At 48.3% G+C, this 20798-nt stretch overlaps 1 protein-coding gene across 17 annotated transcripts in view; it reads left to right on the top strand.

Moving 5' to 3' along the window:
* The window catches only part of KRBA1 (KRAB-A domain containing 1), a 37108-nt gene extending 16645 nt beyond the window's left edge, over positions 1 to 20463 (top strand). For 2 of the 17 annotated variants that reach the window (XM_037835869.1, XM_037835868.1), the window contains exons 6-19: positions 538 to 672; positions 2857 to 3030; positions 3858 to 3995; positions 4744 to 4983; positions 5428 to 5601; positions 6075 to 6245; positions 9612 to 9764; positions 10301 to 10483; positions 11300 to 11491; positions 11583 to 11723; positions 12116 to 12244; positions 12552 to 12620; positions 12817 to 13038; positions 14668 to 20463. In XM_037835869.1, coding sequence (XP_037691797.1) covers positions 538 to 672; positions 2857 to 3030; positions 3858 to 3995; positions 4744 to 4983; positions 5428 to 5601; positions 6075 to 6245; positions 9612 to 9764; positions 10301 to 10483; positions 11300 to 11491; positions 11583 to 11723; positions 12116 to 12244; positions 12552 to 12620; positions 12817 to 13038; positions 14668 to 15533 — 2987 coding nt within the window. In that variant the 3' untranslated portion in view covers positions 15534 to 20463. The remainder of the gene's footprint in view (positions 1 to 537; positions 673 to 2856; positions 3031 to 3857; positions 3996 to 4743; positions 4984 to 5427; positions 5602 to 6074; positions 6246 to 9611; positions 9765 to 10300; positions 10484 to 11299; positions 11492 to 11582; positions 11724 to 12115; positions 12245 to 12551; positions 12621 to 12816; positions 13039 to 14667) is intronic. The other 15 variants (XM_037835883.1, XM_037835875.1, XM_037835870.1 and 12 more) reach the window with 15 other exon arrangements.
* Positions 20464 to 20798: the final 335 nt, after the last annotated feature.

Below are 20798 nucleotides of genomic sequence, written 5' to 3'. Positions count from 1 at the left end.
AATATCAGAAGAGGGCAATGGCAGCCACTAGAATTTCTTTGGGGTCTTCTGTTGTTTTTTAAAATTCTTATAAATTTTGCATTTTCCTGAATATCTATTTTTATTTAAAATTAATATGAAATAAAATTGACATTCCATCAAAATACACCACATGTGGTTTCATGTATCATCTGGCACTTTGCTCTGGGGTTACACATGCCCTAATTAGAGAAGTATGAGCCTAAGATTGTGGCCTGTATGCAGAGTCTGCTGACATCACTTGCTGAGCCAGAGTCAAAGGCTAGGATTAGGAGTTGGTCCAGGGGTATTCAGAGTGAACCGTCTACTGGTATTTGCAGTCGAACAGAAGGAGACGGGGGATGGTCTCCGGGAACAAGCCCTCTGGGAGCTGGCCCCACCACAGATCTCCAAGTCCCAGGACATGGCTGCTGCCCAGGGACATTGGGAGCTGAGAGACCCATCCTTTACGGGGACCAGGTCTGGGGTGATTTCCCAGGGCCAGGAACCAGGATAGAAAGGCTCTCCTGTCCTCTGCAGTACACACTGCTGACAAACCATGTTCTGCATGGAAGGAAGGTCCAGAGGTCCCCGGCAGTGAGCCCAGCGCTCCCAGCTGTAGCCCTGACAGGAGGAGGAGCCATAGGAAACAGGAGAGAGGAACCATGGGGGCAGGTAAGAGGATGACTTTCCTGAGGGTGGGGGCTGCCCTGCAGCTGAGTGAGGCAGAGATGGGGAAGGGCAGAGAGATGAAGGACCAAAGGAGAGGACTCCAGGTCAAGCTCTCCTTTGGTCCTCATGACAACCTACAAAGCGAATGCTGTCTCTGATCTCATGGATGGAAAATCTTAAACTCATGGAAGCTTGAGTAATTGAGACACTGCTAGTAAGTGTCAAACCACATTTGAACCCAGAAGAGTCGACTCTTGGACCTGGGTTTTGATCATGATGTCATGCTGCTGGTGACAGCAGTGGTGGCAGCAGAAACAGCATCATCTCTGCCCACGTGCCTGTGTCTCAGAACCTAAGTGCAACAATGATCCCTTCTGGTCTGAAGGGGTTTTTTAATTTTAAAAAATTCTTAGTATACATGTATAGATAGGCATATGTAATTATGTGTGACTGAATCCATAGGAGCATAATAAATCATATTATGCATGACAGGGATATTTTAAATGTCTTTTCTTTTTTCTTTTTCTGTTTGCCTCTCTCCCCCCTGAACTCCACCCTCATACCCCTCCCCCAGGTGCCCCTCCTGTATCTATGTTTCAAACCCACTAGGTATGCTTCCACATTTGTCTCTGCACATGTGTAAATATATGTCACATTTGGAGGTTTTTGCTATTGTTTTGTAAAAATGGGATCATGTATATGCTTTTCTGTACTTTGTTTTTCATATTCCACAATACCTACTGGTAGAGCTCTAGTTGTTCTTTTAGTGGCTGTATAAAATCTGTTGTAGAGATGTATGGTTATTTTTACCCTATGGATGGCCATTAACTTTATTTCCATTTTGCTGCCACTGAAAACAGCAGACATATTTGAGTTGGGAAAAGAGGGTGAGATGCATTACCCTCTTTTCTCAACTCAAATATGCATCTTCCCAGAATCCCCCCATTCTAAGATCGTTACCAGGGACTAGTGGCCTTAGTCTATATGAAAATTGACCATAAAGGAAGTCTCCAGAAATTTCAAAAAATCTATAGCATATGGAACCTGTTCCCCAGTTGCAGTGCAGTTCATTTAGATCAATAACAAAACAGAAACACAAACAAAAATCTACGCATTTGGAAATGTACAAAATACTTCTGAGTAACTTATGGGTCAAAAAAGAAATCATACAGGAAATTAAAAAATACTTATAGCTGAATGAAAATGAAAACGTTACATGGCAAAACTTGCAGGAAGTAGTAAAAATAGTGCATAAATGGAAAGTTATGTTCTATATATGCCATATACAGTAATACAGAAAGGTATTTTCATTATTTTTTAAACTCCATGCCCAATCTGGGGGAATAGGAGTGTGTTGGAGTTCTCTGTATGGAGTTTAAATTAATTTTGTAACTGTCCTGTACATTGGAAAGTATTCCAGAAGTTAAAAAAAAAACAAAAAACCTACATGCCCATACCCATGTTTGTGATGTACTTCATAAAAGTAAACAAACTTGAGTTTCATCAAAGGGGGAAGTGGCTGCATTATGGGGGTAGGGTGCTGCTGCCTCACAGCTTTCCCTCGGACCAGCCGCTTAACCCCACATAACCCCCTCCCCCTGCCCAGCACTGGGGGTCACTTATACTCACCAGCCCTCAACTACCTACAGAGCCACACAACAAAACCAGCCCTGTCACTGTGACATCACACCTCATGTTCTATCTGAAACATTATTATCTGCCTTGATTCTCCTCTCTATTAACTCAACTTAGGTTCAAATGATTTGGCTGCTTCCAAAATCAAATTAACTCTAAAATTATATTAGTTTGGCTCAATGGATTATATCCAAAAGAGCCATTCCAAACATATTTTGAGCACAGATCTTGTTCCTGCAATGCTTTAATGCTTTACATGGGAAAGCTTTAAATATGAAAGCATTAATGTGGGCATATTTATAATGCAGGGTTTTTGCTTGTTTTGCTACACTTTAAAATAAGGCCTCAATGCCACCATCTCAGATCATATTCCTACAGATCTCTGGGGAAAGAACAGCCCTCAACAAGAGGCTGATATTAAACAGGGTCATTGGAGCTTAGACAGTTCTTTATTAGAGCCAATGTCTCCCCCTGCCCCCCACTCCTGTCGGCTGGCCTTGTGCTCCCACCATCAGGACTAAACTGACCTCGGCTTATCTGTTCGTGCTGCAGGAATATCTCCTGGGAACAGCCCCTTGCAAGGCCTCATCAACTGTCTGAAAGAAATCCTTGTGCCGGAACCCCAGCACCGTGAGGCGTCGCCAGGCAGTCTGTCTCCTCTTCCTGGCCCCGGCAGGTCGAGGCTACCCAGGCTGGAGTTGGGACCTGGGGGCCCACCCTGGGAAGGTGAGTCCCTGGAGACCTCATCTGCTCAGGTCAAGGTTCGGAAGCCCCTGAAAAGCTTTCATTGCCTTTCTATAGAATTTTCTCTTACCCCAGAGTGTCTCTCTTAAGGATTGTCACCGACTTAGCTGTTACAGTATAACCAGTGGCATATTTCTGAAGCCAGTGGCTTTCTTGGGGAGAATAAAATTTGGTTTGCTGGAAAAAGGAAACTCAAAAACATAAAAGGGGTGTGATTCCTTGACTTTGCCCTGGTTTCTTCTGTGTCCTTTACTGTTCCTAACACGGGGACCCTGGCGAGAAAAGATGTTGACTTGGTGTCACTAATTTGGACACTCAGATGCTTAGTGTGGAGTTCGGGGAGCTGGACACCAAGGTGTGGGAGAAGGAGCCAGGGCCTCAGAGGCAGGAGCTCATGGGCTACTTCAACCCTTCCAGCCTCGGTTCCCTCACCTGTACTATGGGGATAATTATTTACACTTCACAGGGTTGTTGTGAGGTTTAAGCCCAATACTGGATGTAAAAAGCTTGAGTGGTGCTTGGTGTTCCATTCAGGCTCCTGAGAACTATCTAAAAGGAGTGGCCTAGTTAGTCTACTTCTTTCAAATATGTACTTAGAATAATAACACGTATTTTGCTTTTACAACCTATCTTTATACCTCTTTCATCACTTTATCCATCCAGTTCTGGGGGGTATATAGACAGTGGCTCACACAAGACTAACATAGTTACTAGAAGACTCACAACTCCAGATTCCTGGCCCTGTTCCCTTTTAACTACACCACCCGGATTGTCCACTCGTGGTAAAAATTTGTTCCTTTTTCCTTTAGTGAAGACAGAGGCAGCTTCAGAGGCTCGTCCCCTCGAGGGTCTGCTGAAGTGTCTGAAGGAGATCCCGGAGACACCCTCAGAAGCAGGGGACTCACAGCTCCAGGAAGAGCCAGGGGCCTGGAGAAGGAATGCTGGAGGTAAAGGCTGCACGTGGGCTGGGACAGCCTCAGCAAGTCATCTGTTTCCTCAGCCTGCTCCAGGCAGGACTGCACGTAACCCACCATGTTAAAACACCCAGGCCCCACGCGTCAGCATGCCGGCCGGAGTAACCAGATGTTCGGGTCCGTCACTGTGTAAACGGAACAAACTAGGCATGTGGGAGGTGTTTAGTAAATTCTTGACAGTTCTCCAGATTGCCTCGTATAGTAGCAGCTGAGAGGTCCAGAAGGAAGGAAGGGATCATGGAGAAAGAGGGAAAGACTAGGAAATAGAAGACATAGTTCCAGCTCAGTAGACATGCACGACATGATTTTGATTTGGGGGTTCTTATTATGCTTATGTAGCTTGCATTAGCTGGGATAGGGAACATTTTCACACCCTTCAGCTTATCAGTACTCGTTAGCTTACCAGAACAAAGCCTTGAGAAAATCCAGTCAAGACAGGTATGCTAGAAACCTTCAGTAGAAACCTAAGGAAGCACCCCAGAGGGGCCTGGGGTGAAAGGACAATTTGATTTGGAATTATCTGCTGGTGATTGATAAGTAACTGTACATTAGAGCAGGTGATTGTGATGGAGGCTCAGGGGCCTTGGAAGCCCATCCTAACCCTGTATGTAAGGGGTGGGCTACATTCTCGCGGAATCCAGCCCACTTGGGTCATGGCCTCATATGACTCCGGGTGAGTCTAGCTGGAAGCCTGGGCTTCCCAGTGGCTCCCTTCCCACAGGGCCCAGACACTTCCAGACCCCTCCTCCCTGCCTGGGTCCTGGAGCTGGTGGCGTTCTCTCTGTGGTGAAGATGGAGGATGGCTGGACCCAGAGCCCCCAGAGAGGCACTCCATACCCCGCAATCCCTACATCCTGGCAGCTCGGCAAGCGGACTCACAGCTCCTCTGCCACTGGTATCCTGGGGGACCACGGGGACCCCAGAGGGGCTGAAGGGCCGTGTTGGGGCCCCGTGGCTCGAGGTGAGGTCTGGGTGGTTTGTTGGCATTCTCTCCAGTGGGATCCTCATTCCCCTGGACGAGATTCTGCCCTTCCTCTTGGGTGGTTCATCCCTCTCCCTTATTCCATAGACTCCCTTAATCCACACGCTTGCCCCAGTGAGCCTTCTATTTTAAGGGCATTCATTTTGTAGTGATTTCATGCCTGTCCAAAAGCTGGTCCCTGCATACATATGGATCTTCCCATCCTCCCTCCTAGGGGCCTGAGAGTACAGCTGTCTTCATTCCTTCTGTGGGAGTAGACAGGGAAGTAAAATTTCCCCATAGAAAGGTTTCCTGCATGGTGGGTCCCCCAGAGCCTAGCATAGGATTCATCACTCCTGCAGAAGCCTTGGGCTAAGCCGGGGCCTCATGGGCAGGGCTGGGGACTTGCCAAGGATGATGACAGGGTGGTGTCTCCTGTCCCAGACAGCAGTGCCTCAAGCTCGCCCCTGGAAGCCCTGGAGGCCTGTCTGAAAGGCATTCCCCTGAACGCGCCGTTACCCTGCCAGCCGCTGCCCGCCTCTTGGTCCGGGAGCCCCCAGCAAGGAGAGCCTGGGTTTCAGAGGCCAGAGCCACTGCCCTACAGATCACACAGTGAAGGTAGACCGTGGTCATGGGCCCGGGGTGGAATTTGTCCCTAAGGCACAGCAACAGAGGGAGATGCTGAAAGCACCTTCAGGTTACATTTCCCCTTCTCCCCATCCTGGGGGTCCTGGGGTACAGTAACGCTACCCAGAACTCAGGCTCACTCTTCTTCCTCCGTCCCCACCCCCTTCTTTTCATGCCACTCCTGCACAGTTCCCCACATTCGGTGGACATGGGTTAACATTTTCCTGCCCCACTTCCTTCTCTTGGAATTCCTGTTCTCTCTAGTCATATGAAACAAACTGTCGGGTTGAAGTGGATTAATATGCTGCAATATTTTCACCAGAGCAGTCAGTGCCTTAGCCTCAGGGGAAACTCTGATGGGAGACCCTCTGGGGCCAAGTCTCCTGCATGCCACCCCCCACAACTTGTCCTGGGAGCGCCGATGGGCCCTCTCCTGTGATGCCGACTGTGTTATTTTCCCACAGAGGGGACCACGGGGCCTCTTCTCCCTCTGGGCCTGCAGGGCTTTGTGAGAGACAGCCCTGCCCGCCACCCAGGACTCCGCTGCACCCCGTCCAGCTTCTCCTCCAGCAGCACCAACGGAGAATTGGATTTCAGGAGCCCTGAGGGCAGCCAGGGGCACCAGCCCAGGAAAGGTGATCTGTGGGCTGGGCTGGCTTGAGGGGGGATTCGATTCTGGGAAAGGACACTGAAGACTCCCCCCACCCCTACCTCACCTAGCCAGGCAGCCGCGAAGCTCAGGATACAGGGGCAGGAAACAGGCACAGGACTTGTGTTTGGGTATTGGGGGGTAGGAACAGGAGGTGAGGCCATTGTCCAATATCTCTTAAAAAATAAGAAGGGATCCCCTTTAACGTCATATTCTTCCTTATCCCAGACACAAAGAAGTAAGTGTATGGAATATCAAACTGTCCTCTGCTTTAGGAAAAACTGGGATGAGGTTCATATAAAACCCCCTTAAAGAGGGTATTTGGTAACTTTGTGTCTACCCTAAATCCCTCCAAATAAAGTCTGTCAGCTGAGAAATAACAAACCAAGCTGCAAGGCAATAAAGGCATTTTTGGGGTCTTAGAATTGCAATTTGGGGAACACAGATTCAGGTAGTAACCTGAATCATGTCTCATCTTGGCATTTCCAGGCAAGGGTTTTTAAAGAAAAAGAAGATTAGACAAGTCTTTTGTGGTTGGTGGATATTTGGGGTACTCTTTATGGTCCCTCAGATTAGACAGTTAGCTGAGTTCTCTATCTTGTGGTTGTTTATGGTGTCAAGATGTCCTTGGGTTTTGAGGAACATTGCTGCTTGAGGCTTTGCATTCTTTGGCAGTTTGTGATACCTGGCTGATATTTGCCTAAGAGTAATCTCCAGAATGACCTCCTGACTCCTTTTTAAATCTCTTAGCCATAGTAAGTCTTTTGTTTTATTTCTTTTACAAGTTATTCATCATGATTCATGTTATAGCTCTTAGGAATCATATAGAACCATTCAGTGGCCCCTCTTGGCCTCAGCTGAATAATCCAGGAACTCTTGGTCTGTCGTGTCCCACAGACACCTTGTCTGCTCTGCATCCCGCAGTCTGTTGTCCGGGCCAGCCAGGGCCTTTGGAAGCAGGACCGGGGCCTCTTAGGGTCTGTCACAGCCTCAGTGGCTGAAACCCACTAGTGTTTGGCCTCTGGGGTGTAGGAGTTTTCACCTCAAATGCTTTTCTACAAAACCAACTTTTCTTTCTAGTTTTTATTTTTTTAATAGGTGATATAATCATGCGATTTTATTCAAGAGCTAAAAAAAAAGTTAAATAGGAAAAATGAAGTCTCCCTCCCTCACCTGCCTTCCAAGCCCTGTTTCCCTTTCCCAGAATCAGCCACTATTGTAAGCCTGTTTCCCTTCCCAGAGATACTCTAGGCAGAATCAAACTTTTTGTTGACTCAAGCAAATTGCTGCGTTCCACACACATTCTTGTCAACCTTGCTTTTTGTCTTAAGTTTTGTCTTCGACGTCTTTCTATATTCTGTCTTAATATTCCTTTGGCACAAAAGCTACTTCATTCTTTTTCACAGCTGCATCATATTCTGTTGTATGGATTATCACACTTCCTTTTAATGATTCCTCTATCGCAGACTAGGTTTTCTAAGTAATATCAGATTGCAGGGGATTTCACTCTGCCTTTTGTCCCAGAACTCAGCAAATGTCTTGTGGGGAAAACTACACCTGGGGCCCCTCTGATTTACTCTCTGCCATATCAGGTGCCCGGCACATGACTACCAAAAGGTCTGATGGTTTCTATTTTCTCTCCCTTTGCCTGGGCCCAGAATCAGCAAATACATTCAGGAAAGAAAATAGGCACAGATTGTCACCTCACCCAAGAAAGGCTCTTCCCTCTACAGTTGTAGTTCATCTAGTCCTTGCAATTTATATGTCTTTTTTTCCTAGTGGTTACTGTATTATTGTCAACCTCTCATGACCTGCAACATTCTACCCAGAGGCCTGAGAGCCTTTAATGTTAACTTTCTGTAAGAAGTGAAGGAGCCTTAGCACACTGGATCTTTAAGACATCCTGGGCCTGACATCCCTCACAGTGGTGGCGGCTTGGTGTAGTAGAGGGAGCCCAGAACCCATGTCTGTGGCTAATCACCCTCAAGGCAGCCTGTTGATCATACTTCCATGTGGGTGGCTGTCTTCGTTTGCCAGGCTGCCATGACGAATGCAATGGGGCTGGCTTAAACAACAGGAACTTCTTGGATCACAGTTTTGAGCCTAGGACAAGTCTAGAATCTAAATATCAGCAAAGCTTGCTTTCTCCCTGAAGACTGAGGATTCCAGTGCTGGCTGCTGGCAATCCCTGGGGTTCCTTGGCTTTCCCATCACATGGTGAAGTCTTCTCCTTTCTTTTCCAGGTTTCCCACTGACTTCCAGCTTCTGGCTCTTTGTACGGCCCCCAACAGTCTGGATTAAGGCCCATCCTCATTCATGGGGCCACACCTTAACTAAAAATAACATCTTCAAGAAATCCTATTTACTGTGGGTTCATACCCACAGTTACGCAGATTAAGAATAGGTCTGCTCTTTGTTGCTCAGCTGTGGCCCTCTCTCTCTAACTAAGCCAATTCGGCAGGTGAACTCACTGCCCTCGCCACTACATGGGACCTGACTCCCCGGGGTGTAAATCTCCCTGGCAACGCAGGATATGACTCCTGGGGATGAATCTGGACCCAGCATTGTGGGGTTGAGAACATCTTCGAGACCAAAAGGGGGATGTGAAATGAAACAAAATAGTTTCATTGGCTGAGAGATTTCAAATGCAGTCGAGAAGTCACTCTGGTGGACATTCTTATGCACTATATAGAGAACTCTTTTTAGGTTTTAATGTATTGGAATAGCTAGAAGTAAATACCTGAAACTACCAAACTCCAACCCAGTAGCCTTGACTCTTGAAGACGATTGTATAACAATGTAGCTTACAAGGGATGACAGTGTGATTGTGAAAGCCTTATGGATCACACTCCCTTTATCCAGTGTATGGATGGATCAGTAGAAAAATGGGGGCAAAAACTAAATGAAAAAAATAGGGTGGGATGGGGGGATGATTTGGGTGTTCTTTTTTACTTTTATGTGTAATGGTACTATGAGCAGTTGATTGTACACCATGGATGACTGTATGGTATGTGAATATAGCTCAGTAAAACTGAATTTAATTTAAAAAAAAAAGAACAGGTCTAAATTGGAGTACATAATTAAACCTACCACAGTGGCCAAAACAGTTTAACTTCTTCCCTTCCTGACCGGGAAGAACAGGTAACCGTGTAGTGTAGCCAGAGCCAGCACTGACAGGGTGTTTGGTGCCTGGTCTCTGTCCGATGCCCTGAACCGCCGTGATGTGTGCAGTGGCTCTGAGCCTCAGAACATGACTCTAGTTGCTGTGGACACAGCAGCACAGGTAAGACTCTCAGGGTTTACAGAGACTCAGCTGTAACTCTCTAAGACTGAGAAAGTTTGATTTCCACAGGAAGCCCAGTTGGAAGCTCCCCACTCCAAGGTCTGGAGAACTGCCTCAAAGATATACCTGTGCCCAGGCCACAGCTTGCCTGGCCCTGGTCCTCGGCAGCAGATGGAGGCCCAAGAACAGCGGAGCCCAGGAACTGGATGGTTGACAAGGAAGGTAAAGCAGTGCCTGCTGCAGGTATCTGGGGAGTGGGAAAAGGGAGCTCCAACACTGACCACCTAGATGCTGCCTCCCCCAGCGTGTTGAGATGAGAAAATGTTCTGGATTCAGGCCTGGGCAGAGATCGTCTGAAAGCCAGAAAGCCAGATAGTGCTATTGAACACTGAAATCCAGATTTCCTGGTGTCCATGAGTGATGGATAAAGTCCAGAATGGGAACATCCCAGGTCCACAGTCTGCTGGCTCCATGGCCCAAGGCCTGAGTCCAGAGCCTCGTGAACTGTCTCTTTTGATCCTGGCCATGTTGGTCCTTTATGCCTTGGCGACTGGGCACTAATCCACTGAGTGACTTCCCCAGAAAACCAGGTAGCTGGGTCTGGGGGGAAAGAGATGTTGGATCTGAGCATGTTCCTGGAAAATATGAAGCGTCTGTAAGTCGTGTTTCTCACAGCAGAAACTTGTGCTCCTGAGAATCCAGTGGTGGCAGAAATTGTCCCCTGTGCATGAACTGCCTTCCCTTCTCATTACTAACAGGACGGAGCAGGGAGTCCTGTGAACCGTACCATCTCAGACTGGCTGGGAGAGAAGTTCCCAGCAGGAGCCTCCATCCGACCAGCCCGCCAGCCTTCTCTTCCAGCATCTTCCCTGCTTGCCACAAGCAAGGGCTGAAGGACCACGGTGCCACCGGGCCCGGGGCGAGGAGGTGGCTCCAGGAAGGTGAGCTGATGTCTTCTCAGAGGACTATAAATTCTTTGCGCTCTGTATTTACTGGCATATCATCCCTCCAATTAAAGCGTTTGAAGTAGAAATAGATTTCCCCTTCCCTCTCTATTCTACTGTTTCTGCACTTTACAATCCCTTGCTTGCTGGAGCTGCTCTGAAGGTGTGCTAAAAGAAGATGAAGTGATATAAAAGTGCTGAAAAGAGGGGGAAAAAAGAGAACTTTGTTCATGTCAATCCATTGGGTTCCTTTGGAGACTGTTGTTTTCTTTATTGTTGTAGCTACATAAGGGGGGAAGGGAGGTTCTCCCTCTTCTATTTCTGTCACTTAGTTTAACTTACTAGCAGAATTCCTTCCTATTCTGCTAAAATGGGTTGATAGGATGGCTTATTTGAATAAATATGGTATTTTTAATACTCCCACTTAGGCAAGAACTGACTTTTGGGGTGGCTCCTGTAGCACTAAATGAGTAAATGTTCTTTGACTGCTGGGGTTGAGGGATGTTGGCCTGGGAAGTAGGAGAGGCTGCCTGACTGGAATCTGACCACTGGTGGCTTCCAGAGAATTGAGACTTCTGGACATTCCCCAGCTGACTTTCCAGAGGGGCTGGAGAGCTGGTCAAATTCTGGCTTCACTTCATTCCATTTTCATGACCAAAGAGTGAGCTGTTCATAGTCCACCAGAGTGTGTGTTGGGTCACAGCTGAGCTGAAAGGCAGCCAGGGGTTCTTTGCACCACATTCATAAGCCAAGTGTCCTCCCGGCTGTCACTGGGCCGGTGGACAGAGGGTTCTTTTGTTCTCATTTGCTCAGCGGCAGCCACCAGGCCCTCCCCACTCCACTGCTTAGAGAACTCTCTGAAGGGAATCCTGCCCATGAGGCCTTTGCACTTCACCTGCCTGGCCAGCCCCAGCCCCAGCCCCAGCTCCAGCTCAAGCTTCAGCAGCTCTGAAGGCGAAGAGCAGAGGCCAGAGTCTGAGCCCTGGCGGTCGCGTCTCCTCCAGGGTAAGCCACTCGCCGTGGGGAAGAGAGGGTGGTGCGCCACGGCTGAGGGCAGAGCCACCGCTCTGATGCCAGCTTTGGTTTGTGATACCAGAGAGCAACCGACTTCCCAGCTGCAAGGGGCATGTCACCCTGTCCCCACGCCCAGGCAGCCCCCTCACCAGCAGCAGTGGCAGCAGCGCTGGCAACAGCCAAAGAACTACAGAGTCTGGGGTCTGCCGAGATTTCAGTGCAGGTGAGCCAAGGACCTCCTCAGAGGAAAAGAGGTCAAGGTAGGGAGTGAGAAACGTCCTGTCTTCCAGGAGGGCCAGAAGTCTAGAGACCGGGTTCTCTGAATTCCACTCGTCCCTTTTACTGACTTTCCAGAAAAGTTCTCCTTATTTCTCATGCTTTATTTTCTCCCATAAGGCAAAGTTGTGTCTGAGAGAAAGGGCAAGTCTTTTGAGTAGCACATGACCCTGAGTGTTGAATGGAATGTCTTTATTAAAACTCTGCATCAAAATTGGGATTTCTCCAACCTGAAAGAACTTCTGGGAGTTGGTTCCATCAAGAAAGCTGGAAAAACCGCCTAGCACCCCAGGCTGCCTCACTTCTTGGTCCTAGCCCTGAACCCAGTGTTTCCTCCAGCAGGAAAAGCAGAAAGGAAGCCAAGAGGTAGCTCGCAGTCATCTAGGAGAGAAGTGTACACAGAGCCTGCCAGCTGGCTGGGGCCCCTCGGCAGTGCCGGAGGAGGTCGGGACCAGACGGAGACGGACGGTCAGGGGTGTGGGGAGTGCGCCGCCTCCATCACTGCCCTTGGCCTCTGCCCTGCTCAGCCCCTGGCTTTCCCCACGGCTCCTCACTGCCCAGTGGGCGCCGCAGGAAACAGCAGAGAGGGGGTAGGGGGTGGGACCAAGGGAAGCCCAAGCAGAAGTGTCCCCCTGCATCCCCGTGGCCACAGGCTCCCCCGTATTAGTCACGGCTGCCTCTGAGCACATCCTTGGAGGGGCCTCGCTGGTGACCGGCCTGCGGGCCAGGGGTCCCCTCATCTGTTCTCCCTGGTCTCCGCCTCCTGACCAACCAGAGCCACCCAGTTTGCAGAGGAGGGGAACATACCCAGTACACAGACGTCCTCGTTCACACATCCCCACAGGCAGGTTTGACCAGAATTAGGATCAGGGATGGAGTAAGTATGTCCATCTTGTATCTCATTTAATGATTGTTTTAAAGTTAAAATTTGATTTTTTTGGGGGGTGGGGGGGTGGGCATGTTGCAATATCCCCACGTCAGAATGGCTCTGGTAAAATGGTTTGTATCCATATCCGAAGCTCTCTGTGCTCTTTCTGCAGGGGCGACTATGAATCCCTGTCCTGCCCCTCAGCTGGAGAAGAGGCCCAGGCCAGGGCCCTGCCAGCCTCCTGGGTCAGCCCATGGACCCTGGACACCCAGGGTTAGTGACGAATGCAGGGGCCTGGAGCGTGGAAATGGAAGACATGTTGCAGGTGAACCGGTGGCTCTCGGCTCCCCATCCTCAAGTCATCAGGAGCTCTGCACAGGCCACCAGGGTGAGGGTGATGGAAGGGTCCTCTGCAGGGGGCCAGGGTGAGCTTGAGTGTCCAGGGCACTGTTTTCAGGTTCACTCACCCATGCTGCTCTAGGCTCAGCTCCACCCCGTGGGGCAGGTTCGCCACACCCAGGGCTTACAGCTTGGGCTGGGTCTTGCTTTGGGGAGGCTTTTTCGTAACACCTTTCCAGGTTCATTGTTTGGGTCATAGGTAGGAAAAGCCTCCCCTTTAACACATTTCAGGTTGCTTATTTCAGTGTTTTCTTACAGAAATAGCTGGCTTGGTCACAGAAGCACACAGACATCTTTTAGAGGCAAAACATAAGTTGAGATGTATACCAGGGTTGATACGCCTAGAATCAAAGCTTTGGGTTTGAGGGGACTTCAGAGAATAGATGAGGGAACTGAGGCCCAGGATTAATGACCTGGCCAAAGTCATCCAGAAAAATTTGGCTCAAACCACATCTCCTGACTGAGGGAAGTCTCTTTAGGGGACTTGGATCTTTGGCCTTGTGCCTCGCCCTAGGATGGGTGTTGATATCCTCACACCACAGATTTGAAACATGGTCTGGGTGGGAGGATTCTAGAACTGGCTCATAGGTTTGTGTACTCTCAAGGCTCAGCTGCTTGATTAAGAGCCCTGGGCCGGCCCAAGGTTGCCTGACCCATTGCCTCTGCCTGAGATGGAGGCCCCTTGGCCAGTGTCTCTAGCTCTGAGCCTGGGTCCTTGACCTGACCAGGCAAAGCTTGGGTCCTTCTGCCACTGCAGTCTTCATTTTCTGCACCATTTGCAAGCCCTGGAGGTGCTGAAAAGAGAAGGCCAGAGCCAAGGCTGAGGACTGGGAGAGACGGGGTGGAGGAGCAGCTCCCCCCGCCCAGTCCTGGTGTGGTAACTGCAGTTCAGGTTAAGAATGAGAAGAGCTGTGGTCAAGGCTTTCTCGTGAGGTTTGCCTGGGGTCAAGACCAGTTCTGAGGGAATTTGGCATGAAGAATTAGGTGACTTTCTTTTTTTTAAGTAATTTCTAAGACTTAAAATCCTAAGAGTCTGTAACTTCTAAGGAGGGCAGGTATAGGTCAACAGGGTTGGGAACCCCTGTGGTTTGCTCATGACCAATAGCACTAAATATTGAAGCCACCAGCAGGTCGCTCCACTGGAAGCGCCTGGGGGCCCTCAGGCTGGGGAGCCCTGCTCGGCAGGTGCTTCTCTGCTGCCTTGGCCTCAGGCTGTCTGCGTGAGGCTGCTCAGGGCCCTTCTCATTCACTCCCTCAGACTGAGGTGTAGGAGCTCTGGGGGGCTGTGTGGTCCCAAAGGTGGCCCAAGGAATCCACTGACTCTCTCCCTACAAGGGTGAGAAGACCACTGTCGTAGGAGAGCTTGGTTACCCTGGAAACCCAAGCTATGGCATATCTTGCCCATGAATTTTGGGAACAACCAGAAGTGACCGATCTTGATATAATAAGGAATTGGCATAGATATTCTCAAGCCTGAGGCATCTTTTCTCTCTAGAAGCCAGGCCTCCAAAGGGGCAAGATGCCTAATGTACGAGTTCAAAGTGATCTCTGAGGGTGGGACAGGGAGAGAAAAGGTCCTTACAACCCAAGACACTCTCACCCCAGGTTCTTGCTCTGATTTTAGCCAGGACTGACGGGAGGCTTCTTCCCAGGGGCTTGCCTGCGTCACCCACAAAGTCTCCACAGCTGGACCTGCCCCTCCCAGCACCCGCCTCTCCTGCGTGGCCAGTTGCCCCCCAGCAGCCGCTGTGCCCCTGTGGGAGCAGCCTCCAGCAGGAGCTGCACAGCCTCAGCGCTTCCCTCTCCGAGACACTGGGTCGGCTGGCCACGGCCCTGGCAGGCCTGTCTCAGGAGGTGGCCAACATGAAGAGTCAGGTGGACCCGCCAGGAAGGCGTGCCTGGGGCCTGGCACCAAGGGGGCAGGCTCTTCAGCTGCGGGGCCTCCCCCGGCGACCTCACTGGGTCAGAGGCCCTATTCATAGACACCTGCCCTATTGGAGACAGAAGGGCCCCACCAGGCCCAAACCAAAGGTCCTGCGGGGCCAGGTGGAAGGCCGCGGGGCTGGCAATCCCGCCGGCCTCTCCAGAGGGAAGCGCCACCTGGTGCCCCAGCTGCCCCCAGATACTCCCCCAGCCAGAGCAAGTGTAGCCTCAGCCATACCTTCCGGACCTTCCCAGCAGCCTGTCCCCCCGGCACCCAGCCTCTGTGGTACGATGACTATGCAACCCCTTCTCGGACACACTGGGGGCTCCCAGGGCCCCCTGCCTTCCTTAGTGCCTGCTGCCTTGTCCCCGCAGATTGCCTCTCCTCCTAAAGCCAGCGCAGAAGCAGAACCTCCGTCTGCAGTAGCTATACCAAACACAACTCGAAATCAGCCCAAGGATTCAAACAGCCTGTTGACAGTAGTCCAGAGAGCCCCCCAGGAGGAAATCTGGGGAAGTGAGCTCAGAGACCCAAGGTGGGGGACCCAAGACCGAGTTCTTCATTGATTCAGACCCTACTGAGGATGCAAGTATGGTCTAGACAACCGGCTTGCCCCCAACCCAGGCCACCTCTGCCAGGGAAGGCAGTTCCGTCCCTTCACCTCTGCTCCATTTCTTGGCATAAAGGTGCTGAGAGCTCCCCGCTTTGCCCTGACTGCCCCTGACCCCCAGGATGGTGTTTGCTTCAGGGAGGACTCCACTGGGGGACGCATTCCTCAGCCACGCCTCTGGCCCTCTTGGCTCAGGTTCTGTTGAATGTTGCATCCCCCCCCCCCCCATCCTTCCCACTGTAACCAACAAAGCTAATGGGTGGGTAGCGTACGTGTGTGCACACACCCCACGTACATGGGGTGCTTCCTGCAGGTTTCAAGTGACCCTGGGGCCACCGTTTTCCTACCACCTGCCATTCCTGGTCTTAGCGGACTGGGAAAGGTTTGGCTCCTGCCTTCCTGGAGTAAATATTGGCCCAGATTTTGTTTGGGGAGTATTCTGCCCCTTGGTCTAAGCTGGATTTACCCATGTGGATTCTGAAATTAAAGCAGTTGGTTGCTAAGAGAAAAGCCCTTGACTTCTATAGACGGGAGCTCAGTGGGTGTCCAGACTGGGCATGGCTGATTGGATTAGGGTGGGGAGGAGTGGGTGCAAGCTGTTTCCCCTCCCAGGCACCCTCGAGAGAGTTCAGCAATCTGCTGGTAGAGTTGGGAGAGGAGAGGCTGAGGAAAGGAATTCCCAAATTACTTCTTGGGAGAGAGTGGCATGCACTTATAAGGGGCTGGGCTGGGCTTCTTGGGTTCATCTTAGGGGAAGAAAGCAGGGCGTAGACCCCTTGGGGCATCACCAGGGCTGCTTCTGCCCTGGTCTCAGTCCCACCCCTCAGCAGACGCTTGGTGAGACCCAGGGGACCTGCCTGCCTGTCTCTTTACCTCATCTCCTCCCCCAGGGTTGAATCTTTTAACCCCAGTCTTAAGTTCCCACCTGAGTTCCTTACTTGATTCGAGGAATCTCTGGGAACTAACTACACACGTGGCCTAGGAAGGAGAGGCCTTTTATGGGTTTGCACAAATCTGCTGTCAGGTAGCAGAGAACTGGGCATAAGAGAATGGAACCTAGGCTCACAGTGGCTAAAGTTTACCCCATACCAGGCTCAGTGAAGGGTTGTATTTAAAGACTGAGTGAGCAGGGCCTTCTGGCAGCTTTCCCAACGCTTTCCTAATGTGAGGGTCACCGGAGACCCACACAGGGCAACAGTGAGGGCTGGGCAGCCTCGCCCCCGGGCTCAGTGGAGCCACAGACAGACTGGCCTATGAAGGGGATGCTGAAATAGTTTGAGAACTAGAATATCTCTGTCACTAATATTCATAAGATCATGTAAGATGTTTAAAATAAGCAGTTTCTTCACTTTATAGTCATGCTTGATACGGAATAAAGAACAGAAAAAGTTCTTAGAGGCTTTCCATTCCTGAAGAATTCTGAAGGATGAGTCTAGCTCCTTTCGAGATACGCAGGCGCAATGCCAGGCGCGTCTCAGAGCCGGTGGGGAGGGGCGGGGCGGACTTGTGGAAGGACAGTGAGTGGCATACAGGCAGGACTTCCAGGGCCGGGTGAGGGCTCCGGGAGGAGAGGAGGAGAGGCCCCCCACCCCACCCCGCCAGCGTCCGCTCCTGTCTTCCACCCCTCCTGGGTGGTCCACCCATTGTCCTTTTTCATTCTAAGCGGAGGAGGGTGCAGACATCTGGGGTAGGAAGGGGTCCGCCATATACTCTGGCCTGGCACTTGCAGATGTAGTGTTGTGTTGATTTTACAACTGTGAGCCACAACACAAACCTTAGGCAGCAGGCATTAAATTTAAATAATTTGCTCCCAGTTACACAGCTTTTAGTTGGCAGAGCTAGGAATACACTCCCAGTCCATTACTTTCCAGTGCTTTGCACAACCAACTCACCCACTGGGGCAAAACTTCCTCCTTCCAGCCTTCGCCTGCTTGTGACAGAGACGAGGATATTCATGAGTGAGCACAGTCCAGTTCAACTGTATAGTAAGTTCAAAGCTTTGTTTTGTTTTTTGAAAGAATCGGACTGTAAGTAAGAAAATAAGTGGCAAGACTTTTCCACGGCCTGCAGCTACATTCATCCCACAGGAGTTAGTTCCCTAGATCCTGTCCACTGCCACACCAACAAAACCCTTTTACACCTGTTAACTGATAAACCTTCTAGAAAAGTGATTTGGTGTAAAATACTTGGTATGCAAGTTACGACTTTGGCAATGTCTCCATCTCCACCTACTTTACAGGATTGTTTCGAGGAGAAACTGAGGGATCCTTTTGAACTCAAGGGATTTGGGGGGGGAAGGGAGGGCAGAGCTGGCTCTGGCTCAGCGCTGCCCAAGCACCAGGGGCCACCTGCAGCCTGGAGACACCTGCTGCCATTTTGGAAACTGTTGGAAACTAGCCATCAAGGGGTTCCTGGCTGACATGGGGGCCGACCTCCCACCTTCTGTGCGCTCACTTTTAGACATCCTCGAAGTATTCCGTCTGCCATGTGCCATCCTGAGACCACCATAAGATGGAAAAGTACAAAAGTCTGGCTCCCCGGCCCCAGCCTCCCCCACACACACCCATCATCTCCAGGCCAACACTTGAGGGGGGCTGTCTTCATTCACCAGGGCTCCTGTAACAAAACACCACTGGTTGACTTAAAAAAGGAATTTACTGTCTCAGTTCTGGAGTCTAGAAGTCCAAAATCAAGGTGTCAGCAGGATCATCCTTTCCCCGAAGTCTGTAGGGTTCTGGTGGTGGCTTGCCGGCATTCCCTGGTTCAGTCTCTGCTTCCACTCAGAGCAGCTCTCCACATCTGTCTCCTACTGCATCCGAATTTTCTCTGCTTGTAAGGACTCTGCCATGTTGGGTTAAGGCCCACCCTGATTCAGTTTGGCCTCATCCTAACTAATAGGATCCTCAAAGCTCCTATTTGCAAATTAATCACAACCACAAGGCCAGGAGTTCAGACTTAAACATGTCATATCCAGGGGGACATGATTCAGTCCGTACTGAGGCCCACTGGAAGGGAGACTGGGAAGGAAGAGAAGGGAGTGCAGGGGACCACACCATGACGTCACTGCTTCCCCCTACAGGAGCCTGTAGGCCAATAGACCAGACTTTTACTAGTAACTTTCTTGTATCCTTGTGTTGTGCCTCCTATAAGCAGCTTGTAGTTGGATTTTATTTTTTCATGCAGCTTGAAAACCTTTATTTGAAGCTCTAAATCTGTTTACTTGTAATATAATTACTGATATATTTCAGTTTAAATAGACCATCTTACTTTGTGCTTTATATAGTCCCTCCTGTTTTGAGGGTTGTTTTTTTTTCTTCTATAATTTTTAAAAATCATTCCATTCTTCCTTCTACTTGCCTCAAAATTTTAAAGAATTAAAACAAGAAACATCCCAAATTCACACACATATTTTGGAGATTTGGGGATACCTTTCTCAGAAATTGATAGAACAAGCAAGAAAAATAAACCAAGAAAGATGTAAAGGATTTGAACAAGCCAATTAACAAACTGATGAGTATAGAGAACACTGAACCATAGAACTAGAGAATATGCGTTCTTTTCAAGCACACACAGAATATATTTTTAAATTGGCCTTTGGTCATATACTAAGCCCTAGAGCATGTTTAAACAAACTTACAAGTATTGAAATTATATAGAATACATTCTCTGATCATACTTAGCTTTTAAGCTAGAAATAAAAAAATAGACATTCTTTTATATTCAAAAAAATTATGCTGCTAAATAACCCATGTGTCAATGAGGAAACCATAATGGAAATTAGAAATATTTTGAACTGAACAATAAGGAAAGTACCAATATAAAACTTGTATGATAACACTAAATCAGTACTTAAAAATATACAAGCATAAATGAGTATGTCAAAAAGGAAAGGCTGAGAACTCACAAGAAGTTACAAAGAAGAGCAAAGGAAATCCAAAGAGAGTTTAAAGGGGCATGAAAGAAAAGAGCAACAATTAGTGAAATAAAGAGCATATATATGATAGATATAACCAGCAAAGTCAAAAACTGCTTCTTGGACAAAAGTAATAAATTGATTAGCCTGGTGAAATTCATCAATAAAAAAAGAAGGCACAAATTACCCATCTCAGGAATGAAAACAGTAACATGTCTATTGAAGCTGCAGACTAGATAAAGATGATAATGGAAACAACTTCTTGCTAAAAATTTGAAAAGTCAAGTAAAATGTAAAATTCCTACAAAATTTAACAAACTTAAAATAGACTCAAGAAGAAATAGAAAATCTGAATTGTTCATACCATTGAAAAATTGCATCCATGATCAAACATCTTCCCACACAGGAAACTACAAGCCCAGAATGATTCACCAGTTAAGTTCTACCACACATTTAAGGAGAAAATTATTCCAGTAATACACAAAATATCCAACTATTCCAGGAAACAGAAAACTATGGAATGTTCTGATTTTATGAGATAAGCATAGCCCTGATACCAAAACTTGAAAAGGACAGTAAGCAAAAGGAAAATCAGACTAATCTCAAAAAGTATACATAGAAGCAAAAATCCTAAACAAAATATTAGTAATCAGAATCTAGCAATATATGAAAGAATAAAACATCATGACCAAGTTGCGTTTATCTATGAGATGCAAGGACAGTTTGACAATTGAAAATCATTAAACGGATCTCAACACAATAAGAGATTAAAGGAGAAAAATCACGTAATAATCTTAATAGATGCAGAAAAATCATTTGATAAGAGCCAATGTCTACAAATACTCTAGAATAAGAAGGGATATTCCTTAATTCGATGAAGATTATCTACAAAAAAAAAAAGCTTAAATAGCAAACATAAAACTTAATCACAACATATTGAAGTGTTTTCTCAGATCACAGACAAGTCAAGGCAGCCCTTTCACGCATTACAGTAGATGTCAGCCAGGACGATAAAACAAGGAAAAGAAAAAAAGGTATGAGGATCCAAAAAGAATGAAATGACTCACAGGTGATATGACTGTATACAGGGTATATTGAAAGGACTCTAACATGAGTTTATAAGGTACCTGACTACAAAACTGGTGTACCAAAACAAATTGTCATACACTTAAATTTAAAATTTTCATTTCTATTAACAAAAACCAAGAATCCAGGAATCAACAAAAGATTTATATTGAGAAAACTAAGCACTTTTTATGATTTCCTTCACTCTTTAACCCTCATAACAACTTACATAGGCATTAATAC

The sequence above is a fragment of the Choloepus didactylus genome, chromosome 5, assembly GCF_015220235.1.
Source record: "Choloepus didactylus isolate mChoDid1 chromosome 5, mChoDid1.pri, whole genome shotgun sequence".
Classification (NCBI taxonomy): Eukaryota; Metazoa; Chordata; class Mammalia; order Pilosa; family Megalonychidae; genus Choloepus; species Choloepus didactylus.
Note: the sequence above shows the minus strand (reverse complement) of the source record. Positions and strands in the feature narration are given on the sequence as shown.